Source organism: Triticum dicoccoides, chromosome 4A (genome assembly GCF_002162155.2).
Source record: "Triticum dicoccoides isolate Atlit2015 ecotype Zavitan chromosome 4A, WEW_v2.0, whole genome shotgun sequence".
Classification (NCBI taxonomy): Eukaryota; Viridiplantae; Streptophyta; class Magnoliopsida; order Poales; family Poaceae; genus Triticum; species Triticum dicoccoides.
The window spans coordinates 142,955,330-142,967,658 of record NC_041386.1 but is presented as its reverse complement, the minus strand read 5'-3'; the positions used below and the strand labels follow the sequence as shown (position 1 = coordinate 142,967,658).

General features: G+C 48.8%; 1 protein-coding gene and 1 long non-coding RNA gene across 2 annotated transcripts; both read right to left on the bottom strand.

Moving 5' to 3' along the window:
- Positions 1–3,396: 3,396 nt before the first annotated feature.
- On the bottom strand, positions 3,397–6,226 carry LOC119288789. The gene is made up of 3 exons (XR_005141284.1): positions 5,886–6,226; positions 3,915–4,188; positions 3,397–3,703 (listed from the first exon to the last, which is right to left on the bottom strand). It is a non-coding gene; the product is annotated as an uncharacterized LOC119288789 (long non-coding RNA).
- Positions 6,227–9,968: 3,742 nt separating this feature from the next.
- LOC119285456 (probable galacturonosyltransferase-like 7) lies at positions 9,969–11,940 on the bottom strand. Its single transcript, XM_037564731.1, has one exon. The coding sequence runs from the start codon at positions 11,448–11,450 to the stop codon at positions 10,347–10,349; it is 1,104 nt and encodes a 367-aa protein (XP_037420628.1). The 5' UTR covers positions 11,451–11,940; the 3' UTR covers positions 9,969–10,346.
- Between the last annotated feature and the right edge of the window lie 389 nt (positions 11,941–12,329).

Below are 12,329 nucleotides of genomic sequence, written 5' to 3'. Positions count from 1 at the left end.
CTCCGATCATAGTAAGAACGGCTCCCACAAAGATGATGGTTGCCTCCCTAAACACATTCTCCTGTTCAGGAGCAATTGTTACTGTGGGAGTCACACCATCAACCCAGAACACGTTCGTTGCTGTGAGCCACAAGGTGGTCCTCGTCAGTGAACGCTTAAAATGTGTTCCAGTAAATTTTTCCGGTTTCAGAGTAGCGGCGAAGCCATGAGTCAAAAAGTTTCTAAAATAAGGTTTTTGAATTGTTGGAAATATTAGCACTTTCTCGATTAATCTAATCCACAATTAAACAGTAAACATGGCAAGTACAGTATGCATCTCATACCGATACCTCAGCATGTGAGCACGTACAGTACATAGAACCGAAACATCTATGGACATCATATATATGCCCAGCACATGAACGAGCAAATAGGGGATGAACGAGTCATACCCTCCGGTTGGCCAGACCAACGCGGCGGCACCCTTGACATCGGCTGAGGCCTTCTTCTTGGCGGCTTCGTCGTCAGCCATGGAGTCGATGCAGGGGAAGTAGTGGAAGCAGAGGCGGGCGGAGACGGGGACGGATCGGGAGCAGTCGCGTCGAGACGCTCCCTAAAAACTTTATTGTCGTTCTACCGGGCAGGATCTTGAACGACAGGGTTCCGGAGGCACCTGCTCTCTCGACCAATCGTGCACGCGGTCGTCGGGATGGGATCGTCGGAAGCAACAGAGTAAGAGGAACAGTAGATGACGGCTAGGGTTGTGCAAAAGGGAGCGAGTGAACTGAGTTAGGGTTTACTCCACTCCTGACCGGCAAAAATAAGCTTCGGCTCGTTCTCGCAACCCGCGGCGCGGGCGCGTCGAGGCGAGGCGGGCGGCGGAGAAGGAGAGGCGCGCGTGTACAACTCACATTCCCAAGCTTCCAATAGCAAGTGATGGAGCAGCTAGAGATCTCATTCTTCTTACTGTAGGAGTATGGTACTAAACTTTTCACACTTTTCATCACTTGCCGTACACATGCATGGGCCTTACAGATTAATTAGGGTTATTGTCTTAATGGGACTAAGCCCATCCATAATCCATCAGGGGAAAAGAAGGCATGTTCAAAAAAAAAACAAGTGTTCAAAAAAGAAGGTGGAGAAGAAGGCACTTGCCACGTTGTAGGAGAGACAGGCCTTGTCATCATGTTCTCTTGCAGAGAGAGGCCCCGAGACGAATGATGCTTAATCTTATCTGCATACGTGCAGCGCTGATCATCGATCATGTAGCGGCAAGGGTCTATCTCTGTACGCTTCTTGGATGGTCCATGGCATAAGTGGGATATGATCGAATGGCCATATGCTCGCTTCGTATGTGTGGGGCAAATCCTGATAGGGGTATGATGGTACCATGTATGACTGTCTATGCATCATATTTTCCTTCCCCGAGTTCTCTCAATCACATTTTGGGTGACCAGAAAATGGCAAACGTACCAGGCATGAGAGAGATATGGTCCGCTACATCTTTCTGATAGGCCTAAACGTACTAGTGCGTCACCGATGATCGGGGATTCCATCTCTAATCTTCTGCAGAAAAGGAATGCACGGTTGATTGGAGCTGTACACTGGTATGTACTAGCAGCGTTATTGCACCCAAGATACTTGACTTTAAGTGGTGATGTGCTAACGTTGCCGGGTGCCCAGCACAAGTGAACAGGCTGTGCTAGCAAAGGAGCGGACGACGAGCCCTGCATACAGTCGAATCTCATAATAGAGCCCCTCCAATGTGTTGCTTCAGTTGAACACACCGGGAAAAGCCCTCAACATATAAAAGTTGAGATTCTTTTGTCCTGGTTTACACGTACACTTCAGCAGATGTATTTTTACATTTGAGCAGAGTTATCAGATGTCACTGGACAGGGACACGAGTGATCGATCCCTCTGAGCTCCCGTCCATATGATATATAGTACTACCCTACTGGTAACACACTTGTCAATTGGCATGGTGATGACAGAGCTTAAACAATGTTTGCACCGAGAAGTTGAAGCCCCTCCTCCCCGCCAGGCGCCAGGCTGTGCGAATGAGACTATGAGAGGCTGGCTTGCTTCCGGGGAAATGCAAGATGATTCTTTTTCTTGGAAAAGATGAAGCGAAGATGTAATGCAAGGGGGCAGAACGTGCGTGATCTTATCCCCACATCTTAGCATCCCTTGCTCCCGGGCAACCCCAAAAAGAGGTCAACAACAACCAACCCCAAGGCCAAGGCCAAGGGCGGGGAAGGGGAAGGGGGCCTATGCATTTCTGGGTCCATACGCCGTCTTTCTCAGCCATTAGACACGCCCAAAAACCACGTCACTGTTCACTAAGCAAACATTTTATAGAGAACACACAAGAAAACACCACACCGGTCTCCGTCTCGTTTCGGTTTTCAGCACGGCCTCCTCCTCATCATCATGCTCCTCTCCAGAACCCGAACAAGCCCGTGCCTCCACCCAACACGGCGGCCGCACCGCACCTACCACCCGTGCGTGCGTGCGTGCGCGCGCACCAATCCAAGCCGGCTTTCCTTTAGACCCAACATCGCTGAGATAGTACGTACTCCTTCTGTAAACTAACTAGTAAGCATGCACGTGCAACGCACGTCTCGACTAAAAGCATGTTCTACTATGAAACATAAATATTTTTATCATAACATAGAATAACTACTCTCTTGGGAATTTCAAATTTGATGCAAAGTGTGTAGAATTCCTACTTCCCGAGTCATAAAGACGTGATGATTGTTTCATGAACCAACGTGTCCTTATCCAAATAGGGTGATTGCAGTATGTGGTCGGACCCCTCCCAAGCTGTACATCGGGCGTCCTGTTGGATTTACCCGACTAACCTTCCTTCGGTGCCCCTACAACACCACTTGTTGTGCCGCTCTACATGTTGTCACCAGTCCTAATTTCTACAACTCATAAAATGTATAACTTATTCAGGACATAAATTTGTCACTGTATCCACAATTGAATTAAATTTGAGATATAATTTTCCAATCAAGATAAATACATCTTCAATCTTATTGTCAATGTGCACTGGAAATGTGGAAATGTTAACATTGTACTCTGCAGTACACAACTTCATCTAGCAAGATGTAAAATGTTAACATTTTTCTAGATGGATTTACTAATAAAGTTTAATATTCAAGTAGCTCTAAGCGTGTAAGCCATGGGGAACCATTCTTTCAGCCAATCAACATTGTTTCAAAGCAAAAGAAATTGACAAGTGAAAATGAAATAACATATCAACACAGAACCATGACTGGTTGTCTCTGCATAATAATACTAACAAACTTTGCAAACACGTATGAAAAAAGTACAGTCATGAACCATGGTGCATATATATAACAATGTCCGAATTAAGATGATGAGCATTACAACATGAGGAGGTAATTGACCTTAAATCTCTTACATATGAACATGTCTTCTCTAAATGTAGGCCATGGCTGAGAAGCAAACCGGATCTGGATATTCAGTAACTAAAGCCAGAAACTTATCCACCTCTTTATCTTTAAACAACATATTTCTCTAAGATGGTAGTATATCTGTATATGTTGAACAAGGCCCAAAACTAAGGATTAGGAAGGGTATCAATATTCAGATCTGTGAAGGTGCACTTCTTCACATACTAATCGTCTTTTCAAGTGCGCAAACCTTCTCCGAACACGGGGTCCTTTCCGGTGGATGGCTCCCTACTCCAATCCTGCACAATCGGTGACATATAGAACAATTTACTTCACATCACATAATGTTTGTCATGCAATCTGAATGTACTAACACAGCCAAACAAAAGCTAGGGCACTCTGCCTCATTGAGTCCCATATGTTTGATTCGCTTATTCAGTTTATTGTTAATGCATCTAATCACCCACTCCTCACTGATGATAAGCATATGCACAAAATTGAACAATTTACCTCTTCGTCCACCCAGGGGCATGAGGGTCCATCTTCCCTGTCTACATCACTGACCTTGTATCAGCATGGTCGTCATGTTCTTCAATCACGGCAAGCTGCCCCCCTTCCCGCTCGGCTGCCGAGGACTACATTCTCTTCCTGGCTCTCCCTGTCCGCAGACCCGCTGCATGCTGGCACAGAGGGATGTACTTGAACCCACCCACTATACTCTCAGCGTCATCCAGCAACGCTGTGCCCGCCATCACAACCCCTCGTCGAGGAAGATTGGGCCTATCTGGAAACAGAAGAAATATTCAGAACCTGGACGAACTCGAAATTGCTTCCAGTGAAGCATCAAGCAAGAATGGTTAGATGTTTATCACCTTTTCCAACCCAATTACACATGGTATGAAAGAAATTGATGAGAACAATAGTACATTTTCTCTTACTGGAAATCAACACCAACAAATCTACAGCAGCACATTCACATATAAGAGATCCAAATCTTGATGATAGGTTCATGCATAAAGCAAGAAAATTTGAATATACCAGAATCTTATTAAGTGATCCTAATTCCATGTGAAGTTGCCTAGGAAAAATATCAGTGAAGGATCAAGGTGGACAACAAACAACAGTAATGTATACTGCTTGAATGGAAATAATCAAAAATGAAATCCTAGTGGGTACAAGTATTTTGAATAATGAAGAAAATTAAGAACTAATCATACACATGGTATGAAAGGAATTGATGAGAACAATAGTACATTTCCTCTTACAGGAAGTTAACACCAACAAATCTACAGCAACACAAGCACATATAAGAGATCCAAAACTTGATGATAGATTCATGCATAAAGCAAGAAATTTTGAAAATATACCAGAATCTTATTAAGTGATCCTAATTCCATGTGAAGTTGCCTAGGAAAAATATCAGTGAAGGATCAAGGTGGACAACAAACAACAGTAATGTATACTGCTTGAAGGGAAATAATCAAAAATGAAATCCTAGTGGGTACAAGTATTTTGAATAATGAAGAAAATTAAGAACTAACCATACACATGGTATGAAAGGAATTGATGAGAACAATAGTACATTTCCTCTTACAGCAAATTAACACCAACAAATCTACAGCAGCACAGGCACATATAAGAGATCCAAAACTTGATGATAGATTCATGCATAAAGCAAGAAATTTTGAAAATATACCAGAATCTTATTAAGTGATCCTAATTCAATGTGAAGTTTCCTAGGAAAAATATCAGCGAAGGATCAAGGTGGACAACAAACAACGATAATATATTCTGCTTGAAGGTAAATAAAAAAATGAAATCCTAGTGGGTACAAGTATTTTGAATAATGAAGAAAATTAAGAACTAACCATATAAAAAGTATTCATATTCGTAACAGAGGGAAGAACTACCCTCCTATAAACATGAAAGGACAACAGTGTATCATAAAACGAAAGCCATTCAGGTTTAACTCAAAATACAACACACATGGTAGAAACTGCTTAGTCTGTAGCTTCAATAAAAAAATAGTTATTTTGGATCCCATGGCTACATCACACGGTTATCCTGAGAATGATGGATACAGGATTGAAATCGCTAGATAAAGGAAAAAAATCAATATTTATCAAGAAAGCACCTGAACAACTGGACTGGTTGAGAGTAGAGACTTGAGAAGCTAGAACATAGGAGTATTTTGCAGAGGTGTGAAAGAAAGTAATACTCAAAAACTAAATTATTGAGATCAAATCAAGCTGCATTAGCAATGCAGTAGCAGTTATTTTATGGACATTGTCCTCTGTGTGCACAATTATTGTCTACCAATCTAGGCGATAGAGACATTTCGTCAATTGCTCTAAGGATGGAGCTGACAGTAATACTATCAATTAGAATCACAAATGAAAATACCATTATCCCCATGCTTACTCTTACTCTTTGTTCCCCTGTAAGTGGAATTGGAGGAGTAAACCAACATCAAAAGCTTACCGGGATCACGAAGGAGAGGGTCTTCCTGGACCCTGTCTTGGACACGTCGAGGACGTCGCACCCTCAGAACGCGCGGGGGCAGGGCGGCGCACTGAATCTTGCTTATTTCCGTGTATGTCTTGGTTATCTACGACGGCGGCAGCTCGCTGAACCGTGTGGACGGGCTACAGCTCTTGCGCTTACCCATGCGTCAGCGGCGGAGGACTCCGAGTGGGGAGGGGACTTGGTTCCGGAAGAGGCTTTCCAGGATCCATCCAGGGAATTGTTTCCTCTTCAATTTGAAAGGAAGCGAAATGTCCTCCGAGGGCGCCAAAGGGATCATAGAGATGAACATTCTCTCTCCAGCATGTTGTCCACTAATTCAACCATGAAGTATGTTAGAAGATAAAGCCGAAATACGCTACAACCAACAACACTTGTAATGAACTGGCCATATGTTATTTTACTAAATCATGTAATTGAAGAAAACAAAATGCTTCAGAACACAAGTTATTAAAAACTAAAAAATTGATTATCGTAAGTTTAGCTGCATGTTCCTACTCCATTTTGCAGAAGTATACATATTTGTCAAGCGCCCCAAGAATCAAAACACTAACATACAAGAAATAAAATACTTCAGAGGCAGAATACCCTTAATGATGGCCACAACCATGTATTCATAGGACACTCAGTATTGTGTAAATATCAACAACTTGTGCATGAAACTTAAGAAGTGCACCCATGATAATACATAAAACAATATCTTATCTAGAAACAATATTGTAGTTAAAATTGAATGGCAAACAGCAAAAAATATGGTCATGTCAACCAGATCCACACATGGACAATTACCAATGTAGTTAATTATGAGCGAAGAGGAATTTGAGTCACTTTTGCAGCTCGTATTTTGGTATTGTACTCCTTGAATCTACAGGTTGTTTGCGCCTGGAATAGTAAGAAGAAAAAGAGATAATTTATCACTTCAGCCACATACAATGGGAGGCTTGAATTTCAGAATTTAACACCGTTATAACATTACGTAGTACGTACAACAGCATTAGCAACAACAACTACAGAAATCAGTACAAAGGTCGTTGGATGTCTTCAGAAAACTTAGAATATAAGTCAGAAGAAAGCAGTCTGACCATATGAGTATTATACAGCTGAATACATTTAACCTGGCCATGAGTCGATGACTGACTGGGTGATCATTTTATCCTACAGCTAAGCAAAACCAAAAGAGCGCTCCTGTCCACCATGCCAGCTCTTCTGGAAAAAGATAAGTACTACCAACTTATTTTCTCCTAACATTCATTTGATAATGGAGCTGAATTTGGCCGAAGCAAACAGCCACGCCTTACTTTATTAGTTACAGCTAATGAAAATCATGGTGGTTCAGAAAAATTAGGACCAAGGAATAAAAGGAAAGGAAACACAATGGTCATGGGCGCCTGAGTTTCACTATCGAAAAGGAAACACCATGGGCTAATAAATAGTACTAAAGAGATTTAAAGGGAGAGAGATGACATGGACGCTACTTACGATGGATGGAGCAGAACTTTACCTGGAGATAGGGCAGAGAAGGGTGGAACTGGCAGCAGGAAGGAAAGTGATGGCATGGAGGAGAGCGGTGGGGATCTCGAACCGGCAGGGAACTGGCGGCGGAGGGCTCCGCGCCGCCGCACCGCGGGCTCAGGAGCGACCTCGTACGCCGGCGGTTGGCCTACACGCGTGTCCACGTCCCTGGCGGCGGCTGCAGCTCCCGCGTGCCTCTCGCCGCCGATGATGAGGGGCGGCGCGTAGAGCTGCCTCGCATCGGGGAGGCGGGGCAGGCGCCGGAGAGACGAGGCGGTGTGGGGTGCGTGCGGGCGGCGTGGTCGGCAGTGACGCAAGGGGCGTGCAGCGGTTGGGGCGAATAGGTCGTGGGGGCTTCTCTTTTCTCGTAACGATGGTGGGCAGAGGGATTTGCGGGCACTAAACCGTGGTGGCTTGGTGTTAAACACGGAAGGATTAGGAGCCATTAGATCTCGTAAATGAATGGGTTAGATTGTTTGGATCTGCCCCTCTCTTTCTTTTATAGTGGTAGTAGATATAAACGCGTTTAGATCACTACTTTGGATTGGCATGTCACGTACAAGGCCGGTGGGCGTGGCCCTTGGCGATCACATTTGGGGATTGGCTTTCCTCCTCGCGCGTTGGCGTTGGCGGGGGCGGTCGGTCGTGCTCGGGCGACGCTGACACGCCAACCGCCGGCCGGTAGGCCAGCCCACCGGAACCCGGCGCCTCCTGCAAGTGCACATCCATGGATCCATGGCGATCGAGGACCACCCCGTACGTGTCTCCATCGGTCGACTGCTCCTAATAGAGTATTGCGATACGGCACTTCAAGGGCAGGCAGAGGGGACGGCAGCGTATACTATCAAGGGTTCCAGAAAGCCACCAACATTTTGTCTCTCTAGCTTAGCTAGCCTTCTTCTACTCTGCCGTCCCGAGACAAGGAACTGCCGGAGCGACGGCAAGAAAGGTATCATTCATGGCTTTGGGCAACAAAACACAACCAAAACTACGTTCGGCGCTGCTAGCTAGCCCGATCTGTAGAAAAGCCAAGCACCTGCAGGCATGCCAACCAGAAAATACTCTCTCGTTTTTACTCGGCCAATCTGTGTGCGCTGTCCGTACGTGCTTCAGTGTCACGAGCGAATCCAACGTTAGCAGCTGTTCAAATCAAAACGGAACAAATGTTTGTTTCTTGGGTCCTCGCAAAAAGAAAAAGAAAAGGGCGGCCAAGAGGACGTTAGGTGCACCAGAACTCTAGCATACAAACAGAAATGCAATCAGATTGGAGTGATTAGCTTAGCGTTGGCTTTACGAATGATCAACACTGTACTTTCTTATCTTATCTATCATCTAAAAGAACCGAACACACTGTACCTTTGGGAAACGGAGCTCGGAGAGGAATTTATACCGCGGAACGAACCACAAGGAACGCATCAACAGCAGATGATTTCTGAACCCTAAATGACACAGCAAGAAAAAGCAAAGAAACCAACACGTGAAAAGGTGGAAATGGGCGTCGGTTAGACCGTCACCGTCGCGCACATCACACCAAGGCCGCGCCTGGCGAGGGCGGAAACCGACGCGTGTGGCGGGCACCGAGCGGGGACGTGCCCTTCACCACCTCCCCTTCCGTCGGGTCGGGTGAGTGGGACGACCGCGAGTGAAGGCTCGGGTACGATACGATTGATTCCAGGGAACAAATGACACGAAATGTTCCTTCTACAACGTTCAGCAATAGCAGCAGCAAAGAAACATATGGTTGGACGCACGTATCGGGCGGGAGGTCGACAAACAGATACCAGATGCTTAGTGGGGGCTGGCAAGGAAAGTGAGATGATGAGGAGACCTTTTAGCAGGCCTCTATATACCAGGGATGAGGTGCTGATGAAGGGCTCGGGACAAAAGAAGAGAGAAGAAAATGTTTGATCAACGGAGAGGGAAAGCACAATAATGATTTGCAAAAGAAAGAATAAAGCGGCGAGCCCAGCAAGTGGCGAGTGAGGCCCCACCGGAAAGGGCCCTCGAAAAGGAGGAGACGGGCGCGCGGTAGCTCACAAGTCCCGTGTTGCTCGCCCGCTGCAACCCTCCACGTCCTCCCCCCGCACCGCCCGCCCATCCATCATCTTTCAGTCGTCGGGTCGGGAGCTTAACGGAAACGCTCTCCCTATAATTAACTGATGATGAACCCATCGGCAGATCGCGAGTGCTCAGGCTCGAAATGGTTGTTGGTGTCAGCCGCCGTAGTGCACGAGCCACAAAGGGAGGATTCCAAGTTACTCATGTCTGCCAGCGATTTCGACATGAGCCATCCCTCCCAATGAACCGGTCCATGGAGTAGGAGTGGTAGGACACTTCTCTTCTGCCAGCAGCGTTAAGGCTTGTGCAGGTGTTGCATTGGACCGGCTGACCCTTCAGGGGGATGGATGTGCGAATTCAATTGATTGACTGCCACCGTTTGCCAGAGCACCAGTACAACAGACCAAGCCACCAAACCAAACAGCAGGGAGTGAGATACTATTGCCATTTAAGGGGAAGACGAACAACAAATGTGCAAAGTCTGTTTCTCTCCCTCCCTCCCTCTGCTTTTATTTATTTATTTATTTATATCATCATCATCATCACCATCACCATGATGCCATGATGAGGCTGCAGCTCTGTAGAGTGTATGGTATGATACAAATGACCTTTTTTGTAGCACCAAACAAACGACCAAAAATATGTGGGACGAACACGAACAATCTAGGAGTGGCACAAAACATTTAATTCAACAGAAGAAGAAATTGAAAGAGAACGGGAAGGAGGAGAAAAAATATATAGGTTTTTGAACATGTAACGGTGACCAAGAATTAGAGCTCAGGATTTATACGGGTCGGCGAAAGAAGGAAAAGAATCTTTGTAGTAGTAGTGTTGTTTGCGGTTGGTTGGTTACCGGGACGGCTCCACGGCGGCCGGGCCGTACAGGTCGAACGGCGCCCAGAGCGCGTCCAGCGGGCACGGCCGCCCGCCGCCCAGCCGCGCCCACGGCTTGCCGGACCCCGACCAATGCAGCAGGCTCACCGGCCCCGGGTGGAGGTCGCGGCAGCTGCCCAGGATGTTGTCGCCGCCCAGGCCGTGCTGGTTCCACCGGTGCTCGATCGCCGCCACGTGCCCCGCGAACACCAGCAGGAACGGCGGCAGCGACCCCAGCTCGTAGATGCGCCCGGGCGCTGACTTCTGTATCTCCATCCACCGCTCGATAAGCCGGGTGTAGCCCGCGCGCCGCCACCGCGCCAGGTCCAGCACCATCACGCCCGTGTTGAAGTAGCACGGCCGCCTGCCCTCGAACGTCCCGGCGAACTGCTCCTCCGACCAGAACCGGTCGGTGAAGTACTTGGTGAAGTTGGCGTGGCAGTACTCCGGCGCGCCGACGGTGCGGCCGCCGAGGTCGGTGCGCCAGAGCTTGGCCACGTCGTCGACGAGCACGAGGTCGGAGTCGAGGTAGATGACGCGGCGCACGCAGGGCTCCAGGAGGTCGGCGAGGTAGTTGCGGGCGTAGTTGAGCGGCTCCTCCAGCGCCTGGCGCACCGACGACGAGATGAGCCCCCGGACGCGCGCGGGGTCGAAGTAGTAGACTTTGAACCGGAGCTGCGGGAAGACGGCGCGGACGAGGTCGCCCAGGCTGGGGTCGGAGACGAGGAAGTGGAAGAAGACGCTCTCCGGGCACATGGCGTGCTGGACCACGGAATGGACGGCGGCGACCGAGCCCCTCAGGTAGCCCTCGTCCAGAGTAATGGCGATGTGGACGAGCGAGGGGTCGCAGACATTGCTGCCGGTGGCGTTGCCGCAGTCAGCGGCATTGCGGAAGGACGGCGCGCGGCGGAAGGGGAGGCCCCTGGCCCCCCCGGCGATCTGGCCGGGGAAGCGGACGTGGCTGTCGAACTGCGACGACCGGATGGCCTCGGCGGGCGGGAAGGACTGCAGCGACGGCGAGAGGACCACCATCAGCATGGCGGCGGAGAAGAAGCCGGACAGGCGCGCTGCCCATAGCATCGCGCTCCGCCGAGTGCGCTGCCACCGCTTGCTGGCGCCGGGCCGGCCACGGCTGCTGGTCGACCACCCCAAGACGGCGTGCAGGTGGGCGATGGCGTCGTCCAGCGGCAGCGTGGCCAGGGCTGGGGGCTAAAAGGGGGCAGCTCGCGGCAGAGTCAGCGCGGATACCTCGCCTCCTCCTCCTTCCTCGTCCTCCTCCTCCTCAACTGGATCGCCTCGTGGTTTCTTGGCTGGCGGATCGGCGCGTGGAGTGGGGGAGAAGCGAGAGGGCATCCAGGCGAAGCGTGGTAATGGGGAGTGGGGTTGAGACTTGAGAATAGGAGGCGACGGCACCCCGCACCCACCAACCCACCGCGGCCACAGGCGAGGCGATTCCCCCGTGCGACTGCTTGCCTTTTTCTGCAGCGGCGGTGGCGTGGTGGCGGCGGCTTATTGTATCTGCCGCTTCGGTTTTATTACTTGTGCGCTCTCTGATTTTGGGGATTCGGGGGGTTATCTCTCTCGCCGTGCCCTCTTTTCCTCCCGCCTTTGAGAAGAGCGGCTCCGTGGGGAGGAGAGGACGCGCGAGGATCCTCTACCGTTCCGCAGCCTGCCGTTCTACCACTGACATGTGGGCCTATGGGATACCTGGCCCACATGTCAGCGGCCCAACGTCACCTAGCGCACGGCAGAAAAGCCGTGTCCGGAGAGGACGGGAGGCAGCTCGCCTGGGTCAGCGGCAGCGGCTCAGCTCACGAATCACTTTGCTCAATTTTACCACTACTCCCACTTGCTTTTTCAGATTATAATTGTTTTCCGAACCAGATTTTGTATTTCATGCCACATTTCTGCGCTGTTTTGCAAATTTGTTAGAGTGCGGCTAGGTCTCACTCAAACGAT

Coding starts and splice junctions, on each gene's coding strand:
- LOC119285456 (XM_037564731.1), bottom strand. CDS start 11,450: ATGCTATGGGCAGCGCGCCTGTCCGGCTTCTTCTCCGCCGCCATGCTG.